At 46.9% G+C, this 27,638-nt stretch overlaps 1 protein-coding gene across 2 annotated transcripts in view; it reads left to right on the forward strand.

The window, feature by feature from the left end:
- Positions 1 to 27,416, forward strand: part of LOC142590556 (short-chain dehydrogenase/reductase family 9C member 7-like) — a 41,245-nt gene extending 13,829 nt beyond the window's left edge. For both annotated transcript variants that reach the window (XM_075702761.1, XM_075702762.1), the window contains exons 2-5: positions 14,274 to 14,510; positions 17,052 to 17,315; positions 23,812 to 23,944; positions 25,359 to 27,416. In XM_075702761.1, coding sequence (XP_075558876.1) covers positions 14,274 to 14,510; positions 17,052 to 17,315; positions 23,812 to 23,944; positions 25,359 to 25,713 — 989 coding nt within the window. In that variant the 3' untranslated portion in view covers positions 25,714 to 27,416. The remainder of the gene's footprint in view (positions 1 to 14,273; positions 14,511 to 17,051; positions 17,316 to 23,811; positions 23,945 to 25,358) is intronic.
- The last annotated feature ends 222 nt before the right edge of the window (positions 27,417 to 27,638 follow it).

Here is a 27,638-nt window from a genome sequence, read left to right on the forward strand (position 1 = left end):
GGAGCATCGCGCTGTGGGTCCGGTGTGCTGACATTCTCCTCGCGAGCAGTTTCCATTTTAGAGACAGATAACCTAAGCTCCCCTTGCGGGGACACATCCCGAAAACTTAATTCAGATAACATACATTCGTTCACTAGCTGGCAGAGCTTCCATTCAGCGCTCGACCTTGGCTTCTCATTTTCTCTCGCAGTGCCTGCTTTTTCCTTAGTGGTGTCGCCGGCTAGTAATTCTCGTCTCGAAATACATGTGGCTTTTGCCTTTGTGCATTGCAAGCTAATGGTTTCCTGTGCCTGTTTTCCTTATAAGCGGATTAAGAAGAGGAAGTCATGTGCGGTGCCAATTTGCCGACGTGCATAGTTTAACGCATTATTCTGCGGAGATCAGGCGATGGTTGTGCGAAAAACGCGAATATAGACGAAGAGAAGATTTTCCAAGACTACTCATTTTGTTCGGGGTCTCAGTTTGAGCTCCTGCTGTGGGCGGAACGTACTATACCTTGATTTGAATCCGTACATCGAATGTAGTCCGCGTAGTCTTATTCGTTGGTGCAGAGGAGCCGAGAAGCATCGCGTCAACGTAGCAAAGCGAGGAAGTCCAGAGTCTGACTGTGTTTCGATCAGTAATCACAGGGTCGAAGTACGCGATTGAGAAACAGTGGGCCTGGGAGGAAGGGTGGCAAGTTTAATCCCGCTGTGGAAGTTGCAGAAGGGCCTGGTGCTCAGCGTGGTTCGTGTGCAGAGCTGGGTGTGCACTTACGTATAGGGCAAAGCGCGATTGTTCGCAGGCCTGCGAAGGTGATGCGTACACGGTGTTTTGTCGGGACTTCACAAACTTGCTCAAGTGCCTAAAGTTAACCGTTCAGCTTCCTTTTGTCGACAATATGGCTGATTTTTGTTTGTAAGAACATGTTGTCATTGGTTATCTGCTTTGGCTAATACTTTTATTCGCTATCACGCCATGCTGTAGCCTGTACGTTAGTGGCGTCCTAGCGGGTTCTGTGAGGGCGGCCGCTGTTTTCCTTAAGAGTAGACCGGCACGCCTGGATCGCTGTGCTCGGCTGGCAATAAATTGTGCGATCGTTCCTTAATTTCAAGGCCGCGCGTGAGAGTGCAACTGTTAGTGTTTCTTTTTCCGATGATCTTTTAGTGCAATCGTATAATGTTAAAGAATCTCCGAGCATTTTGCACGGCTTTCTGATTCTCATAATTTAGTCAGTACTAACAGGAATTATGCGGATGCACTACGCGTGCATGTATTTAAAGAATCACTCGTGCTCTTGTAAAAAAAAAAAGCCTTTTCCTCTTTGCAAAACACTGACAGTACTGCAGCGTTAACAGAGGCTCCTAGGATCTGAAGTACGCAGCAGCTGACGCTTCCGGACCACAGCTTCGTACTTTCGTACCAGTTATCGTGCACCAAGCCACAAGACAAAATAAAATGTGGCAGAAACCGTTTGGGCACGTCTGTCAACGCTCATTCAATTAGCGTTCAAACAGCGTAGCGACACACACTGTATTGCGATGGCCGAAATGCGTCATGTGCGTGGCCTGTACAGCATATGGGTTCCGTTCTCGCGATTTCCTTCACTGAGGATCGACCCATGCCCAGTGGCACGTATGCGATGACCCGAGTTGGTTAGGGAAAAAAAAAAGCGATAACAACCGGAAATACATAAATATCGGAAAGAGCGTGAAGGGTTCTGAGAACGCTGGTACATTAAAAACCAAAACATTCTATGCGGGTGAAGCCAACTGGATTTTGTTACCAGCAAAATGAAGAAGTCCCCAGAATTTTGTATTGTGCGTAATTAACTAGCTTGGAATAATTCACACATTTTAGCTATTGCAATTTGTTACAGTTACTGAAAATATGTCAACCCCGTGTGCACGTTGAAGAAGCCCAGCTAGTCCGAATTTCTGGAGGCTCCCAGTGCGGCGTGCCTCGTAATCAGATCGTGGTTTTGGCTCGTAAAACCCCATAAATTAACCTAAATGTGTCAACATTCTCTGTTAGAAATATGCGTGTGCGAATGTTCAAAATTTTGAATACCAATCTTGTAGTCCTTGGTATTTCATTCTTATTCGATGCGAGGATTTACTATTCGAAGTTGTCAAGTATTAATTTCTTTCGCGTAGTTCAGGAATGGAAACAGTCATTGAAGACTCGAGGTAGAGAGAATGATGGCCCTTAGGGGACAGCTACGGATGATTTCGCTGCAAGAAAGCTGCGGCTATTGCACACGAGACATTGCACGGGGCACATACCTGTTGTTCAATATTTTCCATTTATTCTATAAAAATGGCCCGCTTTTTACACGCTATAGACGGATTTGTTGAGATGTATTATTCGAGTAGTCTCACCATGTTTGCATCCAATCTAAAACAATGTGTGATACTATGTAGTACCGCACTTTTCTTCTTTAGTGAACACAGCACGGCATGTGAATCTGTTAACGCGCTGTTTTCTTTCACTTCCGTGTTGCTACAGTTTATACGAAGCAGCTGTTTATCATTTACAAGTTCCTCAGTCATTCGGACGCCTGCTTGTAAATGCCATTACATGCAAGTGTCGGTGTGTAGAAGGCAGATTTCTTTTATTGAACCTACTCCGCACAAACTTCGTATTTTATCACGACGAACTGGTGGGCTAGTTGGTTACGTAAGTCTATTTGACCGCAGCGCACAAAACATTGACAGGGACCTACAGCGCTTTGTGCTGTCTACTCTGTCGGTCCCTGTAAATTTTGGTGCCATGTGGTCAAAACATTCGTATGTTATGTTGCTCCAGAAATGGTAAAAGATTCGATTCGGTAATCGGGAGTCCTTTTTTGATATTCTTATGCGAGCTGATTAAGAAGCTTCGCTAATGGATCACCCTTAGTCAGAGGGCATTCGGAAATATAAATTTCTATTCTTTGGAGCATGCTATCACTCGTGTGACTCGTTTCCAAACGAAGGTCCGCGAATTACAACAAATCTGATTCCGCCCCCCCCCCCCCCCCGTCTTCACTTTTATGCCGCTGCAGTGCTGGTCTTAAACAAGAATCGATTCTGTCCGCGTAAGGCATATTGTTTCCTACAAAAATTGCCACAGGGAACTGTGGCGCTGCAATCGTTCCGAGCTTGGTGCCCGTGGCATCATGCGTACTTGCGGCTTTGTTTCCACCTCTTGTCCAATTTTCTGTAGTTTTCAGGCTATATTCATTAAACAAAATTCAAGTCAGAGCAAACCGAATCGCCGCGTACTCATCAACCTATACAGCATCTACCACGGCACTGCCGCGCTCAGTGTTACGATGCGCCAGATGACTCCGACCATGTTACACCGGCATTTGTGAGCTGCCAATTCCGACGTTACTCGTGCGCTATAACGAAAAAGATAGGCTATGCCATAGTGGTTGGAGTACTCGGCTTGAAAAACACAATATTGGCGGCTGTCTCTCAGGTCGCGGATACGTTTGAAAACGAAGGTTCCTTGGCAAGCTCTCCCGGACTTTTCTAACTGTGGCTGCTGCTGTCTCACCGAATGGCTCGCACTTAGAAAGCAAGTTGAACTGCGTGCCTGACGGTGGGATTGAAGCTCGGTCTTCCTGCACGGCAGCCCGATTCTCCATTGAGTGTAGGCCGCAATCGCGTGTACACTTCTATCGTGCCAACGCCAACTTGTTCTTTGAGATGAACGCCGCGTGGGTCACAGTGCATAGCGCGGTTACGCGAGAACGCGCGCTCGCGCGCGCCACCTTGCTTTGTGCCAAAGGCGCGGGAATGAAATGGGCAAATTTATAGCGTTTCATTATAACCTCTTCACGGAAGCTTCGCCTCACGTGTATTCCAGGATATGCGTTGAATGTGCATAATTTATAGAGCGAGCATGACTTCCTTATTTTCTAGTTCGTATAAGCTATGTTCGCTCCAAGTGAAAGAACAGGAAAAAAAAGTATGTTTTGGCATGTAGGTAAGATTTTATTCCTGGCCCGACGCCACGAAGGTGTAACCTACTGCGCCAACCGGCGCCTTTATATATGCACTACCCCGCGTAATTTAGCTTGCGATAGCCGATTAAGCCAGGTGATCAGCATAATTAACTGGACCCGTGTTCTCGGGGAAGTTGACGGCCGCCCTGTTCTTCAGTGCCCCGTCTGGGCGCTTTTGAAGAGCTACGTTCCTTCTTTAGGTTGTGGAGTTATCTGTCCGGTTTCTTTAGCGTGCATCGATTCGTGTAATTCACAAGCTCTCCGAAGCTCGACGTTCTGGTGCTGGTCCGTCATTTCCTAATTTAGTGTGTGGGTTGAGTTGGGCAACTTCGATAGACTGAATATTGATCTTCAAGGAGGAGCCATTTCCATTGAAATGAAGGGGATTTGTAAATTATGCGCTTAAACAGTAACAACAAAAGTAAAATGCATTCTTATTGTGGTTTACACAGCGCCCATGTGAAAACAGCCAGATATTAGAAGGAAGCGCAAATGACTATAGTGGACAGCGGCTGTCCTGTGCATTTACTCTTCTGTTGTGCCCGCTTTTACGTGAGCGCTGCAGAAGCGCTAAGGCGAATGCTTGAAAACTTGCTCTGCTTTCGATCCTGATGAAGTAAAAGAATTGAAGTGGTGAAACAAATAAAATAAACAGAACCTGCTATTTAACACCCTAAATTTGTGGCGTTAGCTAAAGATGGCGTCGCACTGGATAGGTCGTGATTAATTTTGATCCCCTACACATTGAGTTTTAATTCAGCCTGCCGCAAAACCCACTTAACGAGCCTGCCTTCAATCTGCGCCATGCTGCCGCATTCAGTCCCGCATTCAGCTCTGAGCAACAGAAGGCCACACAACCACTGAGTTGACCTAAAATTAAATCATGGGGCTTTACGTGCGAAAACCACGATCTCATCATGAGCTACGCCGCAGCAGGGGACTCCGAATTAATTTCGACCACCTGGCCGCGGTTCTTTAACGTTCACCTAAATCTAAGTACAGGGGCGTCTTTGCATTTCGTCCCCATCGAAATGTGGCCGCCGTTGCCGGGATTTGCACGCGCGATCCAACACCAAAGCCAAAAATAAGCACTGAGTCACCGCTGCGCATAAGAGTGAAGAGCCGGGCAAGCAAGTGATGTCGTAACGATCGGCTGTGCAGTGGCACTAATGCAAAGACGCGCGTCAGCGAAGCGAGAGTTGCGTGTCGTAATTCATTTCGCCTGTGCTCCCCGGGAACAACATCGGTTCAGTTTCCGAATTATACGGCGACACGCGTCTGTTTTTCCTTGTAACTGAAGGTTGTATGTTCTCGTTCGTGTGGGCATGGTCTGAAGCCTCCTATTTCATTTTTGTTTTGTCTTATCTCGTTGTTGGTACGCAAAAGCGCTCGCCCCCAACGAAGAATGCGAATTCCGCGCAATGGTATTGTTGAAGAACAAGTAGTAGAAGAATAATAAGAACGTTTATTGCGCTTAAAGGTGTACAAATTAACTGTGACAGCATGTGGATCCATAGCCGATATGGCCCATCACACAGTTGAGGACCAATTACGAAAAGGCTGTGTAAGTAAAACATCAATTAGCACTTAGTTGTAACCTCTCCTCACGTGAAAAAAAAAACAATTGCGGCAGAACTCATCTCACGTTGAATGTTGATGGTAAGGCGAATAGCAATCGAGCAATGTAGTGCCAGACCGTACTTCGAAATTCAAGGTGATGTCATACACGTAGTGGTAATTCTGATAATTTTCTTGCTTCGTTTATATTCGACGTACTCCGATATCGTCCCACATTGCTGTGGCACTCGCTTGTTAAGGTCGCCCATGAGCATGGAGGAATGTGAACGACTGTACAACGCCGAAGCAGCGACGATGAAACGGCGAAGAAGAAATGACGTCGATGGAACGACAAAGGCGTATAGCGTCGATGGCAGGATAACAATGAGATGACGTTGCTCAAGTGATCAGGGATAGGACGACAGCCTGACGAAGATGGCGTGATCGGGACGGCATGAAGAGAGTCGAATGACAAAGCTGGAATGGTGACGACGCCACTACCACGACGGCCTTTCGACCCGAAACATTCAAGCATGGCACAAGCTACTCGTACTAGACAACTTGTATCACTGGGTCGTAGTAGAGGGCCTGACGACGGCGCACGGCGAGAGTAAAATCACGAAGCTAAAATGATGACACTAAAACGACGACGACGTCATTACGACCACGAGCCCATACCTAGTGGCCCAAGCTGGTAGACAACTTGGTCCACTGGGTCGGCATATCAGAGTATATAGATAGATATCCAACATGAAGAAGGGGATGGACAGATGGAGTAGCCACTGCGGTACAAAGGTTATAAGAGGGCATAAGGTGGCTCAGAAGGCCTTCATGAATCACCTTATCCCTGTTTATAACATTCAGACAATGGATTGATTGATTGATTGATTGATTGATTGATTGATTGATTGATTGATTGATTGATTGATTGATTGATTGATTGATCGATCGGCTAAAGTAGACAAAAATGATATTCCCATTAAAAGAGAAGCAAGGATACGGCCGTCTAAGATGACCTGAATGGGGTCTTTAACGTAGCCTCATTAATGCTGCTCTCGGGAAGCCCAGAAAAAGCCGACGCTTACAACATAGAAAAATCGACGCAGGTTCAGGTGTCAATTTAGGAACCCCGTTCACAATAAACGACCTAATGGATGACGGATCGATAAATGAGTAGAAATGCTTCCCAAACACCTACTCGGATTCATGTTTCCTTTTATTTTTTTCTTTGTATAAAGAATAGCCAGTTGGTATATGGCACTCAAATGAAAGCGCCGTAGTCTTACTAGCACTCGCAGTTTGTGTTGTGTGTTCATGAATTCTGTAGCATTCTTTGTTTGTTCTCCGGTGATTTCGTTACTGCTGGTGGCGAGAAGAAACCAATGCTTTTCCCTGTGTAATAGTCTTTTATCTTTCTGCAATTATTCGCTTATTATCTGAACCGTATGCTTTTCTGCAAATTTGTTCGAAATGCCACCTTCTACCATCTGAATCGCAATATTGGCTTTTTGGGTATTTCAATAAACTGAATAAACGTAATTATTTCGCGTATAAAATTAATGACTCAACAGACAAAGCAAATCGCAAGCATTTGTCGAGAGCAGACTGCAGGCCATTTCCTGGCGGATGACTAGGGAACTCTGATGTGTCGGAATGGCCTCCGAGATGGGGCGAAACATCGCGCGCCACTGAATCTCGGAGGCTATTGTGCCGCCCTGAATCGGCTTTAGGTTGTGTGCTAGGCCTAATGATGCTGTCACAGGTCCTGTTGGCAGTGGCGTAGCAACAGGGGGGGCCGTGGGGCCGTGGGCCCCGGGTGCACGGGGCCAGTAGGGGGGGGGGTGTCATATACGTCTGAAGACACCCGAAAATTGTCGATATCCGCGCCTTCCTCGACTACACCCGGGAGGAGGGGGGTGACAGAAGAGCTAAGGGCCCCGGGTGCCAGACGACCTAGCTACGCCACTGCCTGTTGGCTCGCCAGCCATGCTGGAAAGCAATAGTGCTAACAGTAGCTGTGCCTTAAGAAATTTTTTGACACAGATCTGCAAATAGCAGTCTTTGGAAACGAGGACAACGTAGGAGCGTACATCATCTTTGAATAACGGGATATGGTTGTAATAATTGATGGCTACATGCTAATAATTGCTTTCGGACAATGTTCGCAGTAAATGCGGTAGTTTTGTAAATATTTCGCTAAGAACAGCGAGGAATGTGAACATTTGCTTATGCCACCCGCACTTTCAGCTAGCGCTGCGCTACAGCCAGAGTGCAAGGACGCAAGAAAGAAAGAACGAAGGATGCATGTCTTTGAAGCTGCTCGGTCTCAGTGTGGCAACCCGTTTTTATCTTTTCTTTTTTAAATTTAAATTAACACATTCCATCGTAACACTTTTGGTCAAACTGGGGGCCTATTTTTTACGCAAACCTTGCCACCAATTTGGCCATGTCGAAAGAGCGATCTTTATATATCTCCTGCTCTTCGAGTTGCTAATCATGGGTCCACCGGCAGGGGTGCTTCCACGCGGTATCCGCAGATTTTGGTCGATTCGCTACCTGTACGCAAGGAATGTAACTTTCAAGGTCAGTTCTCGTCAATGAGGGTTTCATCACAGAACTGCTTGAATGGGGCATCATTTCGTGCTGAGTACATTAACCGCACAATGACCTTTGTTCAACGCGGGCAGGCATAACAAGTAAGCAACGGGGATGTCTTTGAAGCTCACGATTTATGAACACGCGTTACTAGGTTGACGTAGCGAGCACCGCATCAGGGAGACCAGGGCCCGCAATGGGAAAGCTCTCACCCGAGTGCTGTTCGCTACGCCGTCCATCGGTGCGCTTGTTATTCGGCTATCAAGTGGGTCGCTATTATCACTGGTGGACACTCGATGGCTGGCCAGTCAGGAAGCCCTCTTGCAAACAACGCAGTTCACATTAGTCAACGGGAATCTCGGGCACGGATAGTGTGTTGGCTCTATCGAAATTATTCCCTTTAGTGGCAAATTATGGTTGACTATTAATGAATGTGCCAGTTTCATAATATTTTCATAATTTTATTCCAATGTGCCGCAGACTCGTCTGGTATAGTCCAGTCGTTACGATGATATTTTGCGTATTTATATGGGAGGCTTAGTAATTTGAGTAAACAAATCTCGATTTAGGGAGCACTCGGTCACGTAGTGTCTTTTTATGAAGAAGAATTGAGTAGTTAAGCGACTTGAAGGACGCGCGTGCGCGAGTTAGCAATTATGGTGTGCAGGAATTAGGATGAAATAAAACCCATTGTCCACCGCTGCTCTAGGAACACAGTACGTCGTGCGTGCCGTCAAAGGTGGTCGTGGCTTGAGTAATGTGGCCATATATATTAGCACTGCCGTGCTCGTTCGAGAGAAGTGGAGCAACCTTGGCCAAGTAGAAGGTTTCATTCACCCGCAGATTAACTGCCTGTGGTTTCTGCCTTGCACATAAGTTTCTGCACGAAAGTTGCAAGAACAAATAATGTGCGAAAATGTGTGCACGATTACTGAAGTGATTATCTTATTTTTATTGCTGCGCGAGCTGTCCGAATGCTGCTCATTTTATCGCCAGTCCCGACCTGTCGTGGGCGTTGTAGGGTGAGAACAAATAAAATCGTGCAAAAGGGATGGCATAATTGTACTGGCTTGGACGTAACATACGTTTTCATTTACACTTGACATTTGTGCATGTGACAAAATGTTTCGCTTGGTAATACCTCTTACAAAAAAAAAAAGCTAAAGAATTGGCGAACAGACTCGCCCTGGCTCGATACTCTCCAATTATAAACGTATGGTGAGTCCGTGCGGAGACATAATTTGGCGGTTGAATATATTCATCCCTGCTTATCCCAGTTTTCTTGTTGCATACGCGTAGAAAAGATTTAGTCCTTATTTCCTTGTAGGGAATGGTAACTCATCGAAATGTATAGTTTGGCATTCACCTCTGTACAACTGCCATGCCGGCCAAGACTGCTCACGATGAACCTGGCCGCATTGTTTTTCATCCCTTTTATTTTCCCCACCAGGTACTTTTGTCACGATTCCCAAAGAGGGCTAGCATATTCAGTCATAAGCAGTTGTGAGTATTCACCGGCAAGAAAGTTGTGGCCATGGTACGGTCTTCATGCTCATATATTTAGCAATTTGCTAGATAGGCATTACCCTAACCACTATAACGAAGGACGTTTACTTCCTATTTTTCTTCAGCATTTGATGATCGATTTGCCTTATATAGCCGAACTCATTAAAAAAAAAATAAACGCTTAAAAGCCATTGCCTTGAAGGCAGATCACGAAACTCGAGGAAATCGGAGGCGGTTATATGTCCAGGGTCGCCTGCCGGCTCCTTTCACTCCTGGCACGCGCTTTTGATTGCGGACGACCTCGAATCTCACTCGATCATCATCGTCGGGGCGCTAATGTCGGCTCGCTTCTAGTTGATCACTCCAGGAAAACGCACTGAATGCCAAGGACATCTGGTTGGTGCGAATTTCCTTGGCGGCTTTCAAACACGTACACGCACGTTAGTACCGCGCCGGTTTCGAGCTCCCGATGCGCTGAGAAAAAGTCGGGCAAAAGGGGCGGGCAGCCAGTCAGCTGACGAGGAATGTCGATATGTGGTTTAACCTGGCGCACATGTGGTCGGGCATAAAGAAACACATCTTTTTTTCATGTTGTCTGGGTGATGGTATGTCACATGCCACGCAATGTCATTCTTGAAACTTTTCGCAGCTTTTTTTTTTCTTCGGTTTTGCTTTTCGTGTTTCGCGCAGTTTGTGCAGTGCGCACAAAGGAACGATGCTGCCTCTCTGTAAATTTCAGTTTAGCGAGGGTGTTCTTTTTTTATTACTTTGAGAGTATAGAGGAGTACCCGGCGCCTCTACGAGGTGTCAACATTTTCTTACATAAATAAAATAAAAAAAAACCCAGAGTGCTGCGCTTGTCCTGTCTTTTCTTTTTCATCCGCGTTACACTATTGTCAGCGTTACTGGTCCTCTGTCAGCATTGCTTTTTCCCGTCCAGCTTTGAAATTGTACCAGCTTAGTCAAACTTCGATGTCCTAATAAACTTGCACAGCCAACAGCCCACTCGACGCATCTATTTTAGAGAGCGCGACGTCGGCGTGCCACAACATGCGCGTTTCCACCGCCTAGTAGAGGTCGCGGGGTCTGGCAAATTTCGCTTTCAGAAAACGGTGACACATCGGAGAACCACCAGCAGTCACGCAGCCCATGTGTACAGTGGACACAGCTGCTCCAGTAAGTGATAAAACATTCAGGGTGATAAGGTAGGCCTCCGCAGTGCATCTTGTCGACCGCCGAGGCTCGCCTCGCGTAGGTCGGTATCGTTTGTTCGTTAAGTGGAGTGGCGGCGAGAAGCAGGAGTGTGTAGCGACGGGGAGCTAATCTAACGGTGCGTACTCAAAAGCGTGCGGTTGTTTAACAGCGTCTCGCTGTGCGATGTTCGCACGTTATAGGCAAGCATGCAGGTGTTTCTACATGGCAACGCACGCGCACACACACACACGCGCACACACGCATGCACACGCACACACGCACGCGCACACGCACACACGCACGCGCACACGCACACACGCACGCGCACGCGCACACGCACACGCACACGCACACGCACACGCACACGCACGCGCACACGCACACGCACGCGCACACACACACACACACACACACACACACACACACACACACACACACACACACACACACATGTATATATATATATATATATATATATATATATATATATATATATATATATATATATGCACACACACTTGCATGCCTGATGTCGAAGCTGGGATGTTGCAGGGAGAAGGATAAACGGGGCGTTACAGCAATTACGGTTTAATGAACGATAATTGAGTGAAGTGAGATAAATGAGAGAAGTAAAGCGTGCGAAAAAAACGCCTATCACCCGTCTAAGTGCTCCCGTGTTGACTGTATCGGATATATGTGTGCACCCGTGTCACAGAGAGCGCACGTAAGAAGCGTAGGTTCGTAAAAACACACGCTGAGAAATTGGGCAACACAGGAGGCATGTTTAGCGAAGACGACTCTGTCAGCAGCAAAGAAGTCTTACGAATAAAAAAGAAAACATAGCAAATTCGGTCTCTCTTTATTGACGACTTACGAATCGGGCAAAGTCTGCAAACAAAACAAAAGAAAGCTGCGCATGCTGAATGCACAGGTGGCTGGTACAAAGTGGTGTTACGTGAAGCAACACACCATCTTTTATTTATTACAGAACACACACACACATGCACATGCACAAGAAGTGAAAGACGATAGATCGTGGAAAACAACAGCGGCGGAAACAGGACTACATCATCAACGGCATAACAACATTCTAACGACTTCGTATGAGTGACCCTTTATATAATAATCATGTATCAGGACCTCTTCGTTTGACTGCGCACCGTTCCGTGTGTGTTGTTGTCGTCCATTTTCAACCTCGTTGTTCTGCATTTGTCTTGAGCAGCCCGGCCCAAGTTTTGAACGTGCAGAAGTTGACCAGTCCAGTGTCTTGTTTGTGACCCTACAGATGGGAGTTCCGGAAACGCGATATCGAAAGATGAGAAATTGGAGAAACCATCACAGCTCCCGATGCACAAGAAGTTAGGAAGCACAGCTAAATGCGGACGCAGCGACCTGTCGATCGTGGAAAACGTAGTAGTGCTTTGAGCATTTTGTAAATTGGAAAGTGTCGACCTGGTGCTCAAATATCGCCATTAAATTGACTCTACACTCGGCTTTATATCCTTGAGAAGATCGCGCGCGAGAGAGGGATGCTGGCGTTAATGAGAAGCGGAAAGTGTCAACCTGGATGATGGCCTGGCGTGCTGGACTGGACGCTCTCGATAGAGATTCCTCTCTACCTCAGGAGTAGCATCAGTATTTCACTAAGCACAGGAAAAAGCGCTTGTGAATGCCGTTCCCTGTCACACTATCCTGAACATATTACGGAAACTGAAACTGAACTGAATTCTTCGCGGAGTACAGTCAGATGTGCGCTAAACTTCAACTTTTCCGTTCAGCTAATGAGAGTATAGGTTAATGTGAAACACTACGTTTCACCGGATACCAGCTCACTGATAGATTACAGGCAAAGAGCAGTAGCCGAGCTGCTGCATCAACCCGCAAAGTTATGAATTACCTGTGCTCCCAACCTACTTTCAATGTTCGGTGCAGTGAAGCAGCTGCGCGTTGGTACACGCACCTGTTACATGAACGTCCGATATGCCGGTCGTCTCGATCTTGCTGGTTATCGGCGAGGGCTCTTTGATGGCAGCAGACGATGTCATTCGGAATCGCACCATTCTGTTTGCTTTCGCTATAGCGTCTTTGTTACCATGCGGTACTTTCGCCCTCCCTCGCTTAACGTGAATTATTACCCTCCTGGGTGAAGATGCCTGGCAAGTGTGCTGCTGAGGTGGCGCGTATAGTGGGCAAATATGTCAAGACCACTTGGCACAGCAAGCGAGCAGCACGGATAAGCGCCTTCTGATAGTCACACCATTGAATACGCTGGTTTTGGTTAGATTGTTCCTGGTCAGTGTGTGGAAAGGGGGACCTCTTGAAAACAGCTGTTGGTTCCGTGCAACTATTGAGTTGTCTGTCTTCAGCATTGTAGCTGCTAGTTCCGCTTCAGGAGATGTCGTCCCGTTTACCTCGTTGAACGAGTGGTGCTGCTTTTTCTGTTCATGGCGTAATGGGAAAATTATTTCAAGGTGTGCTATGTAAGTCTCAAAGGCTATCAAAAACGCTACTATCACATGAAAGGCGCGGTATATTGCTGGAACACGAGAACCTAACCGAAATATAGACTATTGAAAACATGAAATTTTCGCGATGGGGAAATTCGTCGTTTGTGCAAGGAAACTTTCACGTTTATATTGTCGTGACTCCTTCGTCTATGACTTGTGTAACCTGTTACTTGATATGTGTGAAATTTTTTGTGCATTTGTGAAACCCCTCCCCAGCGAAAGGCATATCCACTTATAATGGATGGCACCATTTTCGAGATATGCGCTGTTGAACTTCCCTTTAAAATGTACTGTCATTCTACAGCGTCTTATTTTTTTAACGCCGTTTCATGCATTGAAGGACAGAAACAGCTGTCCGTCGGTGTATTTCTTTGAAAAGGTCGCGAATTAATGTATCTAAACTGGTGTCATCCTGGGGATTCGTTCCAATTGTATACAACTTGTAAACTGCCCAGCTACGCTTTGCAAATGGCGATGTGTGCTAGTAATCTCTCGCGTGATCATAAAGCTATTTACCTGTTAAAAAGATAATTAGTGAATTTTTGTTAGTTATGCATTCCCGCTTGTCGTGGAAATATTGTCCGCATATTTTGACAATCTAGCTCGAGGACCAGAGCTGTGCTATCTGCCACAGGTGATATTTCAAGATTGGCTAATGTATTCAAATGAACAACCGGTATATCCTTATGTTAGTTGCCCACTTTTATAAATATCATGATACTCCTCATGAACAGTGTTTTTGCTCTGAGTTCGCTGAAGATATGTGCATAGTATATAAATTAATAACTCTGGTTCAAAGTGCTCGTGTACGTGCGCGCAGTATGTAGATGAACGGTCGTTTCGTGCTTTGACCTAGTTGTGGCCGGTGACGTAATCAGTTGCTTTTGTGGCGTCTCCTCGCGCGGCGTACACTCATTCTTTTTTTTTTACGCTCCTCGCAGGCTGCGACAGCGGCTTCGGCTTGGAGTTGGCTGTTCGCCTGCACTCTCGCGGCATGCGCGTGTTCGCCGCCTGCCTCCTGCCGGACAGTCTGGGTGCCAACAAACTGCGCGCGCTGTCCTCTTTCCCTTCGGAAGAGGGGAGAGGGAGCGTGCACGTGATCGCGCCCATGGACGTCACGAGCGACAGCCAGGTGGAAGACGCCGTGCAGCAGGTCACCAAAATTCTAGCCAGCGAAGGTAGGCTGCGCGTCATCCCGACGAAGCCTACGCATTTGGGGGGGGGGGGGGGGCATTGAGCTAATCGGCTTTCCATAAGGGGTGCAGCGCAAAACAAGACAGAATGACGAGTAAAAAAAAGCGCTTGTCCTCGTCTTTAGCTCGTCCTTTCGTTTTATTTCGCGCTGCATAAATCATACCTAGGCATGGGCTTCCCTAGTATAGTTAGAACAAGAGCGGCCCCTGCCTGGTACCAATGCTTCGACAAGGCGCTTTCTTTCGTTAGGCCAACAGCAAGTTTTCTTTATAGCGTCTATGCAACTCACTTTCCCTCCCTGGGCGAGGAGAATAATTGGACGTGAACGCTAAACTGGGGGCTTTGTAAATTAAGCGGAAGTATATGATCAAAAGACGTGAATAATTGTAATAATGGAGAGGAGATGGGGTTATGTAAAAAGTAAGATGGGACATACCTAAAGGCATTGCGAATAGGTTTGTGGATGAACTCAATTTTTACCTGCATTAGTTCGCCGTCATTTTCATGCTAAAATGCTAGCTCTGCTACGAACAACTTATCAGTCAAAAATTCGCTGACGATTACTATACTAACTAACTTCGAAATTTGGTCGCAGCTGTATGCGTGTTTTCATTTCGCGATGTATATATTGGCTGGCGCGGACAGTCTCTCTCGTCCAGCACGTTGCGAACGTAGCGAAGTGTGCCACGACTGCCTCGCTAATCTGGAGACCGCGAGGACCAGCGCATGGGTGACGGGTGGGCACTATTCACAGCAGCCGCCTCCGACAGACCCCGCAGACTACGTGCGTTACTCTGGCGCCATCTCGTAGCCGCCGTCGCCGCACTGCGCTTTTTCTTTCGCCCTTTCACCATTCTTTGTTCCTCCGATTCCCGCTTCATGGTTTCGCTGCACCTCCTCCTCCGCTTTCCTCTTAGCGTCTTTCATCCCCCGCTCCCCTTCACGTTCGCTTTCATCTTTCACTGTGCTCGTTCGCTCGCTTACGCCGACGCTCGCCCCAGAAACGGGCCCATAAGAGCTCCGTTTTAAAATGAGACACTTGCCTAGACTATTGCATATATGTAGACGATTCTTTACTCCATTCTTTCTTCTATGCTCTCTCCCTTTTACTCCCCCTTCCCCCCTCCTACGCCTTACTCTCCTACCCACTTCGATCCGAAGGCAAGATGTGCTCAAGTTTACCAATCAACCTTTGTGTGATGGGACCTAGGCCGGCTTCTTGGCCTGATGTGATGTGGTGAAGACTCTAATCAAATTATTGCACGGGAGCGGTCTAGATCTCAGACTTTCAGAAGTCCTTGCGGTTCAGGTTTGCTCTGATTAGCTTCGCCCTCTAGATCAACACCTCACTTCCTCTCTCTATTTACTCCCGCCTCCTTCTCCTAATGCTGAATAGCATGCCAGAACTTTGACTCAGCCCGACCTCTCGGCATTTCTACTAGAATAAATCTTTCTCTCTCTCTCTCTCTCTCTCTCGCCCTTGCTATACCAGTTCTGCATCGTGACAGCCCGAAATAAGTGGTACAATCGACGATCGTTTAGTCCTTTGTCACGCTGAGGACCAAGTGTTAGCAAGATTTTACTGTTAAAGTGATTCGCTGTTCGTTGCAACGCCATAAGGCATAGAAAGCTGGCACAGAGTCGGGAAAGTGTTTCGATTTTCACCTCACAGATGGCGCCATAAGCTTAGCTTTGGTGATGCGGTCGCTGTGCGGAACGTTCTAAAAGCTGAATTCTTCAATGCATCATTAATTTGATTCTACGCTCCAGAACGGTAAGCGATGAAGGCTTCTCAAAAGTTGATCTCTCGGAAGTCTGCTGCGGTTTTGTGTAGAGGCGGCAACATGCAATGAGGCCAGAAAGTCTAACGTATCGTAAAAAATAACTTTCATTTGCTTACAAGCTGCGCTTTAGTGATGCAGCTGTTCGGACTGCATAAGGAGAGCATTCTGCTGCAGGCGGACGGAGTCATGGCTCTTTTAAGGACTTTTAGTGCTCAAGCCGTAGTTCTGGCTCTGTTTGGAATCAACTACTATGCAAAGGCTGCCTCGCTGTGATGTTTTAAGGTTATTTCAGACCGTGCGTTTCAAGTTCGTTGAAAATGAAGAATATGGAATAGTTTATTTAGTCTGTATAGCCCTTACTACTCAGGCAGGCATGTTAAATTAACATGACTCGAGCTGGAAATTAGTACAGCAACGTCGTCTGCGAGGCGCGTTGGTTTATATTAGTGGCTGTGAGAAAGCAGCGGAAAAACACGAAGACGAATGAGAACTACACAGGAAAAGCGATTGCCCCGTGTAGTTCTTCTGCTTTGTCTTTGTGTTTCTCTGTTGGCTTATTTTGCCCACTAACAGAAATTAGGCTAGAAATTCTGAAAAGATTTTTTTTTTAAACCGTTAGTCAGACGATTGATTATAACGGAAGAATTCAAGTCCATCGTCCCGCGAGCTCGTAACTGGTTCCAGGAAGGCGCGGCGCTGTATCCGACGAGCTGCACCCACAGACGTGCACGACGTACGCAGGGCGAACGGACAAGGAGGACGACCAGGGTGCGGGACGTCACGACGGTGACGACGGCGTCGGCGTCGCCGAGGCCCCCCAGCTGTGGGCCCTGGTGGCCAACGCGGGCGTCATCTGGGCCTCGGAGCTCGAGTGGGGCTCGCTGGAACCCATGCGTCGCATGCTCGAGGTGAACGCCGTGGGCGTTGCCCGGACCGTGCGCGCCTTCCTGCCCATGGTGCGCAGGACGAAGGGAGGACGCGTGGTCATCACCACCAGCCTGTGGGGTGAGTGTGTCGCCGACGCGCGCACAGTCGCTTGTCGGTTACCTATTTCGGGTGAATTCATTTCCCGATTTCGCGCTAATTTCGCGCTGCGGTATCTGGTCTAGTGCTACTGCTGCCTTTATTATTTTCTTGTGGTTGTCACATCGCGGACTTTTCTGGTGTCCCAATCCAGTTCTGTTAACCAAGTAATGGTTCACGATGATATCAACAGCGGTCGAACTTACCACTAAGTTTTGCCAGGCTCATCTGTCCCTATTGCGACGTTCCTCGCTCTTTCCCGTCTTGGTATTATTTCACGTTGCTTCGCGTCATATTGCACCATAATTAGTCATCGGGCAATATACGTCTGGTGTTTTGAGAACTATAGAGAGCAGGTGTTTCTCAAAGTTCCCTTGTCTAAATGTTGGTTCCAGCTTGTGACATCTCGAGTTCGTCTATTGTTGGGTTAGGGTAGGTGTACTTCTCATTGCTTGTATGGAACTCTGTAATGATGGCGCGAACTAAATTGCAATTCGTGCCAATGTTCCGGCCCGTCCGTGCTGTGGACTACGCCGTCGCTCTCGCGCCACCTGTGACGTCAGCGTGTCATCCACCTCATTACCACCTCAGGTCCACCTCATTACCATAACCACCTCTTCGTTCACAGCTTCTCCCACAGCGTATGAAACCACTGCGGGAGGGGGGGGGGGGTGTAAAATTCATGCTCTTGCGGCAATGCAGATTGTGAGCCGGACTCGGCGAAGAGTGGGTCATCGCGCAAAAATCACGCTTGGAAAGTTGTTTTCCCAACTTTGTTTGTTATCACCCTTGTTTTCTCCTCTTCTCGTTGTTAGTTATCACCCTTGTTTTCTCCTCTTCTCGTGTCTGCCTTTATTCGAAGGCAGCGTTCCCAACTTTCTTGGCCCATGGCTATGAGCCAGCGTTACACCGCACCTTGGGCACATACACTCCGCTGTGAGCGGCATATTTACCCTTTATTGATTCATTTTCCCCCGTTATCTTGACATCCGCTGACACGCGTTTCCCGCCACGAGTGCAGCCTGCTATCAGAACCCGAGCGGACGTCATCTACAGGATATTATTGCGACAGTCGCGGGTGTTGTTGCAATATGTACGCAGGAAAGAGAGCCGATTGTTTTTCTTACGTTTTTAACCTCATTCACCCCTTTCTACCGAATGATCTAGGATGAACTCGTCCTCCTTGATACATTTACTAAGGTCCCCCTTGTGCTCCTGTCTCAAAATTCAACACCGCTCCATCGCCACATGATGGGCTTTTAAAGATTCCTTGGCATTAGCTGCGGTCCATGCGAGGCTATATTTTAACCTGCAGCTACGTGTAAGCAGGCGTTCGCGCAGACGCCGCATTGAACTCGTCGACATTAGACGACGTTTTCGAGTGCTTCTCAACGAGCTTCGCCAACCCTGCAGCTGCATCAGCAACAGACCCGCACCGTCTACACCCAGCAGTGCTGGTAATTGGAAGGCAGGAAATTCGAGAGAAACCCGGAAGCCGAGCCGTCCACGAGGTGTCACCAATACATGCTCCAGAATCCGCATACCATTGATACTTCAGGCTCCGAGGGAAATGCATTCGCCCCGTTGTTTTTTTTTTATCGCGCTCTCTAATGACTCGAGTCACGCTTTGTTCCACGGCGCTCGTTTTTGAGATTTTCCGATGCGACAGAAAGATATACCGACGCAAGTATTATCGGTCCGCTAGAGCACGCGGTGGCCTTGGCCTAGCTGTGGCCCAGACGTAGCTTTTCCATGAAAAGGAAAACCGAAGGTTGGTGAGATTGGAAGATACCGTCAGGGATATATATATGTTCTTTTTTTTTAAGCTTAAGTCAACCCATGCCCGAGGGAAAGTGTGGCGAACCCATGAACGAACGCAAGTGGCTTATTCACTGTCTCTTATTTGTGCAGTAAAATGTATTCAGCCTGAGACATTGAGTAGAGTAACAGCATCTTCCAGCTTGCCTTAGTAATACAAAAGCTCCATTTATATTTGGGACGCACGGCCTGCCCACTTTTGCAGGTGCTGATGTGCATTGGAAATGCGGGCTCGCACTGTGCCATTGACGTTACTGTAGTCGCTGGCAAAACTCGAAATCGTTCGTGAACACCATGCCATGTGTGGCACTGAGTCACGCGAAAGCGACCCCTGCGTGACTGAGGCGCCCAGACGCCTTTCAGATAGGAACATAAAGGAAAAACAGAAAGCAATGTAGCCAACAGTGGGTGTTTGCGCATCTGGTCACACGTTGTGAAAAGCTGGAAGCGTGTCTCCCGCTAAAACTAACGCGGCGACTAATCGGAGAAACTCGTGCAATGAAATGCACGTTAGAAACAGCTTCTGAAGCGAAAGTCAAAGGAAACAGATGGAAGTCTTGGAGCGTAGTTTTTTTAAAAATTTATTGCAGTTCTTTTTTCGCTCTCCTCTAATTAAAATGTATTTCTGTGTTTGCCGTATTCAGAACACGTTACAGAGGGGGACGAATCATATATCCTGTGGGATGATGCCTGTATATGATATATGTATATCTGGCCAGCATACGGAATACATAAGACACAGTTGGTACAATTTCATCCTGAAGCAAAACTCTCAATTGGACCTTCTGCACGTACTTAGTCACAAGAAATTAGTGCGTGCCCGTAACATGTCGCGCTGTAACATTGTGTTAAATAAGAAAGTAAGATAAATGGTCTCGATAAGTGCACTATAGTGCACAGTAGGTAACATACTATAGGTAACATAGAACAAAATAAATAGCATAGTACGTGACAGACGGTAAATACAGCTCTGAATATTTCGGTGATCTCTCTAACATAAGCAGCAAGACGCCATGCAGACCGGTTATTTTGCATAGGTAAGCGAATTTTTCGAAGACGCCGAAGAGTTTGTCTGACAGATTGCAATGTTAAATGACAGTTACTTAAACTCTCATTCTGTTTCTTCTATTTTTGCCACCAATGTCAATCAAGCTTTGTTCATGTCGACAAGGGAAAGGCGGTGGCAGAAACCCTTCCTTTAAAGAGGGATAAATAAAGTTTTCCATCATCATCATCATCATCATCATCATCATCATCATCATCATCATCATCATCATCATCATCAAAATCGCTTAATTGCAGCTTGACTAAGCCCGGTCCCCTGTATTACAATTCGGCAGTGAGCAGCACTGGAAAATGTAAAAGGTACTTTAACGTAAATCTAGGTACTATACAAGACACATAAATATTCGAATAAAAATTACCATGCAGAAACCAAAGTGTACAGGAATGAAAAAGGTTCAGTTAAAAAAGTTGCAATTTCTCGCACTAGGGCTTGGTATCACAACTAGTATCCAGCGCTGAATTAGTGTCGTATGCAGCACTTGTATGGAACGTGCCACTCTTATTACCGCGTTACTCGTTAGAGTATAGCAACCGTTGAAAATGAAAGCTCCATTGTCGATCTCCATCAAGCAGGGAATGAGAGCAGTGATTCGCTTTATGTTTGCGGAAGGTGTTAAACCCGCGGAAATCATTCATCGAGTGCAAGCTCAGTATGGTAACAGTTGTTTATCGCGAAGCCAGATCTACGAATCGATAGAGCGTTTCAAACTGGGAAATACTTCTTTATGTGACCAGGAAAGATCGGGCAGGCCATCGATGTCAACGACTGAGGACAACTTGAAAGTCGTTGAGGGTATGGTGATGGAAAACAGACGAATCGCTGCGGGCAAAATCGCCAGTAGTTTACATATTAGTCAGGGTTCAGCGTATTCCGTCTTACATGACAGGCTAAATTTACGGAAAGTGTGTGCAAGCAGGGTCCCGAAAGAATTGTCAGTGCAGCATAAGACACGAAGCTTGGACATCTCGTAAGCATTTGGCCCGTTATCGTCTCGAGGGTGATTGATTTTTACAACAAATTGTTACTGTAGATGAAACTTGCGTACATCATCACGAACCGGAAAGTAAGGTTGTGAGCATGGTTTGGAAAATCTCTTCACCATGAGTTAAGAAATTTAAACGTCAGCCATCAGCTGGGGAGATTATGCAACACTATTCTGGGACATGAAAGGTGTAGTAGCCGTTCGTTTGACCCCAAGAGGCGAAACTAGAAACAAAGAACAGTGAGAACTGTTGTGATGTGCTGCGATCTAAACTGAAACCTTCAATGAGATCCAAATATCGTGGAAAACTGCTAAAAGGTGTCATCCTGCGGCAAGATAATCCTCGGCCATCTGCCAAACGGCCGGCGGAAACAATAAAGGATTTGGAATCAGAATTGCTGGGACACCCGCCATACAGTCCAGGCCTTGCTCTAAGCGATTTTCATGTGTTTGGGCTATTGAAGGAATCACTCAGGGGAAGACTTGCAACCGATGCGGAAGTCATTGATGCGGTGAAAAACTGGTTGCAGGTGCAACCAAAAACATTTTTTTCCGATGGAATCTTCAGAGGATGCGGCATCCTACTTCCGAGCTAGAGGTCACTGGAACAATTCTGAGCCATGACAGCTGCTCTCCAATTAATTGTGTACTGTTACCCCAAGCAATTACTTTAAATGATTCACCTAAGAAAAAATAATTGCAGAGGACAAGGCCTTTAACAAACTGACCTGGAAATTTGTGTTTCAGAGAAAATGTTTTGGTTTACGAAATGCAAACCTCCCATGGGAGATCAGTTAATAGAATCCCCCAGCTGCTATCAAAATCGCGTGTGTGCAGGGTGACGAAATGAAGGCTCCTAATATTTTGTTAGCACTGTATGACAGTCCCAGATTCGCGTTCCGACTGGTCGTTTTGAGTCCGTCCTGCGCTGCTCACGTGCCTTTTCTTTCCTTTGATCTCGCAGCGGCTCCCCCAGATCGAACAGTCTGCGGCAAGAGCAACACTTACATTCTCACATTATTCCTCTCTCTGCACGATGATGTAAACGGCTCCCGAAGGAGCACCTCTACGGTGGAGCACTTCATAGGCGCAGTCCTCACATCCTTCTTCATGTGATGCAGGAGAGGTGCGCCGAGCTGCGTACAACCTAAGTGTAGCAATTCTAGAAGCAGGCAAGCTCTCGACCGACCTAGCTTTCTCTAAGTGTCGACACACCCGCCGACATCTAAACCACAGTTGCGAGCAGGCTCAGCCGGTACAAGCGTGTAGCCGTCACAGTGGTTTCCCTCCTGGGGCTCTGCGCCGTCCCCACATGTGCCGGGCCGTTCGGCTGCGTCCAATTCTAAAGGAAAGCTTGTCTTGTCTACTTTGCTGCCAGCTGGAAGGCGTCAAGCGATGTCTTCGACGATGGTGCGGAGGCTCAGATTTTTCGCAAGCAGCGGCAGCTCCGCGATGAGATTCACTTCTCCGCGATTCATGGCGGCGTCGATTTCAAGACTGTCAACGTTGGCAAATAAGCAACATGGAACGCTCTGCGACAGCACGTACTTCTCACTCGCTGTCTTGACGGCACTGTGAACAAGTTACCGTGCTACACGCGACCATAGCTATGAGAAACATATCATTGATTCTGTAATTGAGGTAGTGTCTGCGGACAGGGCAGGGGCCTAAGGTCCAAGTATAAGGCGTCAGGTTGGGGACGACCTCGGTTCGGCCCTCAGCTATCTGTTGTGAGTCTGTTCTGCTTCATTCGTCTGCTTCTTTCTTCAGATCTCTCTGGTGCTTTAGCCGGAATATTAGCCTGATCTACTAAATAGTTCTCGCCAATCATGTTTGCTCCATTGGTGTTTCCCTTTATCCTTAATCATCGCCATTTTCCCACAGCCTGGTCGAAACGCCACTGCTTGTCGTGCGGTGTAAGTTTATAACAAGCTTTGCTGAAGCCCGAAGGCGTACTGACATGTATCAAGCGTGCAGCATTTTCCGTGATTTTTCTTTGTTCTTTCAATAACCTTACAAGGCCTCTAGAAACTAAGGTTGATACTGTGTTGCATATCTTGTGGAAAAAGCAAATGGAGCACAAGAAGTAGACAGGACACTATCTTCTTGTCATGATTTTTCGTGCTGTTTCTTGAATACGTAAATGCTGTTCCACCCTTCAAGGGTCTAGTTTGTCACATAAACACCCTCACACTTTATGCGGTTTACAGTCAGAACAGCAAGATCAAGTTACACCTGCGATGAGACAAGCCGCAGTTGAAAACTATGCGGGAATTCTGACAAGACGGAGTGCACTGGAAGATCCGAAACTAGATTTTGACAACTTTAGCTATTATAGATTTTTCACGCACTTTTCGGGTCGATGTCGCAGCTGTAATCATGTTTAATTGTCCCAGATTATAGGCAAAAATGAAAACGACTTTTGTGCCCACAAAGAGCTGGATCTGACTGATTTAAGATGAGGGTGTTAGCCTTGCGACAAAGCAGTGCCTTTATGAGTGTAAAAACGTTTACCTTTTAACATAAAGCTGCTACAACAGGCTATTGTTTAAACGTTGAAAAACGTCATGAATTTTGTCGGTCTTGAGTGTTGTGTTTCTATCCGTACGCAGGGTACTTCGCCATTCCCTTCTCGGTGGCTTACTCCATGTCTAAGTGCGCAGCTCGCTTCTTCGCCGACGGCCTCCGGCGGGAGATGAAAAAGTTCGGCGTCCGTGTAGTCTCCATTGAGCCCAACATGTATGCGTAAGTAGATTCGATGTTGCTGTTCACCTGACGTTAAGCGCGTCTGCACTGTACAGAACGCTTTGTGGAATATACGTACTGAACACAAAAGAAGAGAGCAATTACAGCTATCCTAACGATAGCGATATAAGGCTACGCACGCCATGTCTCTATCGAGTATTGATATAGTCGCAGAATTCCTTGTATTATCAGGTTTCAGATCATTAAGAAGTCTATGGAAGTCCGGCTTCATGGCGCTGGGACAGCTTCCTGCCCTTGCAACTCGCGCTGGAACCTGCTCTGCAACTCTACTGGTTTTCAAATTCTAAATTTTAATCACCCTTGTGGATGATTTGGGAACGCGTAACCCGGTGCACAGAAGGCAGATGTTATTTTAGTCGTCTTCTCTCGCATGGTAACTAATGCAGCTATGCATGCTTAGATAACCACAGTCACGAATAATTTAATGAAAGATATGAAAGAGAATTTGGAAGATGTGTTAAATGAAAATGAGTTGAATATCTTGATAAAGTTCACATGCAAGGTAGCCGCCAGACATTATATACCTCTAATAAATAGACTTGGATTGTCGTAATTGCGGTGTTTCTTGCGCACAGGGACTATTGTGGGTATCGAATTAAAAAAGCAAAAAAGATTGAAAATTGTGCGGCGGATATGCAGTTCCCAGAATTTATTCTTCACAGACTGCAGGAGTTGTCGCAGGATCATGCGCAGAATGCAGGAGCCCTTCTAGTGTGTTGAAATGTGCTCCGCTCTCCCACGGAAATAAAAACACGCACGTGTACGCAATGCCATGTTTTAGATAGTCGCTTTGCCTTGCGCAAGAAGATTCGAGAGGAAATTAGTGTTCATTCGATCAAGTAGGTACTCCACATGCTGATAGCCTCAGAAATAAAGAAAAGCTCAAGATTAATGTTCCGTCAGCACGAATTTACATTTTACTGCTTCGAGGACTGCTATAAATAAATATTGGTCTTGGGAAAGATGAATCGCTGTGGCCATCTTTGCTAATGCACCTTTACGCGTACCCGCACGCATCTCCGTATACATATGGGAGCGTGTTGGAATGGATGCCTGTCTACTGCGAGATTAACGCTGGTACAAAGGTTATGCACGATCGCTGTATTGCCGTCATAACACTGGCAGTTTCCTTCATGGCACGAACAGAATGTCGCACGAATCGTAACGTCTTCATTAAAACTTCTTTCTGGGCGAGTTGGTGCATACTTGATCTGAAAATTATAGCCGCGCTAACGATGTGTTGCGCTGTTATAATATTCAGATCAGGTATGCACCAACTCGTCCAGAAGGAAGTTTTAATGATTTGTCTCGTCCTTGTTCCTTTGTGGACGTATGTGTTGGCGCTATTCTAATTATCAAATAATAACATGTGTTGCCTGTTTCCCTGCAACAGAACCAACCTGACCGCCGACGGCATACTTCTGCCGGCCATGGACAAGCTGTGGCAGGAGACCAGCGAGGAAGTGCGGCGCGACTACGGCCAGGGCTACTACGAGCTGAGTCGCCAGTACCTGCGGCGGGCGCTGGTCAAGTCCCGAACCGAGATCCACGAGGTCGTGGACGCCATGGAGGCCGCTGTACTGGCGCGTAGGCCGCGCTTCGCGTACCGGCCGGACGGCCCGCTCAGGGCCTTGCAGTTCGGCATGCTGGAGATGGCGCCGCCCATCGTGCAGGACGCCTTCCTCATACGGGACACGCAGCCGCCCGCGTCCACGCTTCCCGGCAACCGAGGCATCGCCAGAGGCTGACCGTGGCTGCTCCGTGCGCGGCTCCCCGAACGCCCGCGCAAACTTGAAGCGCGAAATAAGACAAGGACTGACGCTGAACCCGGGTGCCGCCGTTTCGCAAATGGCAGTTATGGACCGGAGGCGTGTAATACGCTTGCCCTTCGTTTGCACTGAATGGTCACTCATTGCCATCCCTTACTAAATGAACTAATGGTGGTACGAAAGTTAGCAGCATCCTTGCTGTCTGTCCTTGGGCTATTATGCGTTTTCAGTTCTGTCATGCCAACAAGACCGAACGTCAGACACTGTAACAATGACGAGAGTCTGCAGAAAAAAAGGAACGTCACTCGGCAGCGTCTTCGGCGTTGTGACGTGATAAAAGGTGAAGTTCCTAGCGGCCTTCTCGGTACGCAGTTGGGAATCGAGTATCGGAGTACTGTACAGCCTACCAAAAAATTGTCAGCCATCAGTCAATCGAGTGTGTATTGCAGGGTTTAAGAACTGCAGCGCTGCTGTGTCTTCTCTGTTCGAAAATGTTCTTTGACCAATTGCGTCGAGGCTGCTTCTACGGCAGCGGTTTCTGGTATGTGTAGGTGAGGAATAACGAAAATTCAACCTCATCTAACAAGACATCGTAAATGCTGTGGTCTGCGCAACTCATAATATGCCTAATGGAGAATGTTAAGAGCTTATTTTATGGTGACAGATATTACCTCGTGCCTAAATAATAAATTATACGATTAAGGTGTTTCTTTTCTGACCCCCAGTATGGGTTCGATGCCAGCGCACGCGCGTTTTCTTCCAGACGGCAGCGCGAACGCGTGGGTGTGCGGAGGCTGACAGGGTGAACTAACGTGACTCGTTTCCGGGTGCGCCCTTCTGCGTGAGCACAGTGCAATACTGCCAAGATAAAGTACGTTTGCTTCAAGTTGTGTCATCTTTCTAGAATTTACTGCGCGCTCGTGCAGTGCTCTCATTCAGAAAGTATCGAATGCAATTTGTGGCCTCGACATCAAGGCTTCCGCTTAACTGCAGCTTCGGTTATGGTGACATTATTTCAACGCTGACATCCAGGCCAATATTTGCACTTAGAGTTTAATCGAGGAAGACCTCGCAGTTTACGCTGTGCGCAACTCTGCAAAGTATATGCTGGGCGTCGCTTATCTATAGCCCAGGCTACTCGTGTATATAGTTTTGTGCTGCGCTTGTGTTTAGGAAGTTAGGGTGAATCATGAAGTTCGATCATATACAGGTCTTTCCTTCTCGATGACGAACAGCGTAATGGAGTTAGGCAACATTATTATAGCTATCATTTCATTGTCTTGGACCTGCAATTTATTTTTCAAAATTCGGGAATATTCGGCATCCACTTATTGACCACTGATGAAGGAATGTCCCGTGCATACTACTACTTCAAATAATCTATTATACTTTCCGTATATTGCTTACATAATTTATACAGGTACAGTAGAAGAAGTGTCAATTTCACAAAAGTAGTGCAGAAGAGATGCGGACTTCTCGGCTATATGTGAAACGCTTTTGTAGGGATACTGCAGGGGAGAATTACCGTCGTTGATTCTATTCGCATCGGCTCTGTGCTCCGAGAGAACCACTATGTGCCTTTTGTGCAACCTCAGTCTAAACCGTCGCTTCAAACAAGTGTCCTTAAATTTCTTGTTGAGACGAATGACTTGGGAGAAGTATAATAAACATCTTTGCCAATTTTTGTGTGTTATGTTTTCTTGTGTTGTGCTGCAGAACAGTGGCAATTGCGAGCAATTTGGCGCCAGCAACTAAGGCCAGACTATCATGTGCATTCAGAAGGATTGAGCATACTTGCGTCAGGTTATCAACGACGTGACAAAGTGATAAGGCGTGCTCGAATCGTCCTAAGGCTCACGCCATTATTAGCGTGAAAGATCTAGGTGGCCTCAAGGCTGTATCAA

The sequence above is a fragment of the Dermacentor variabilis genome, chromosome 8 (genome assembly GCF_050947875.1).
Source record: "Dermacentor variabilis isolate Ectoservices chromosome 8, ASM5094787v1, whole genome shotgun sequence".
Lineage (NCBI taxonomy): Eukaryota > Metazoa > Arthropoda > Arachnida > Ixodida > Ixodidae > Dermacentor > Dermacentor variabilis.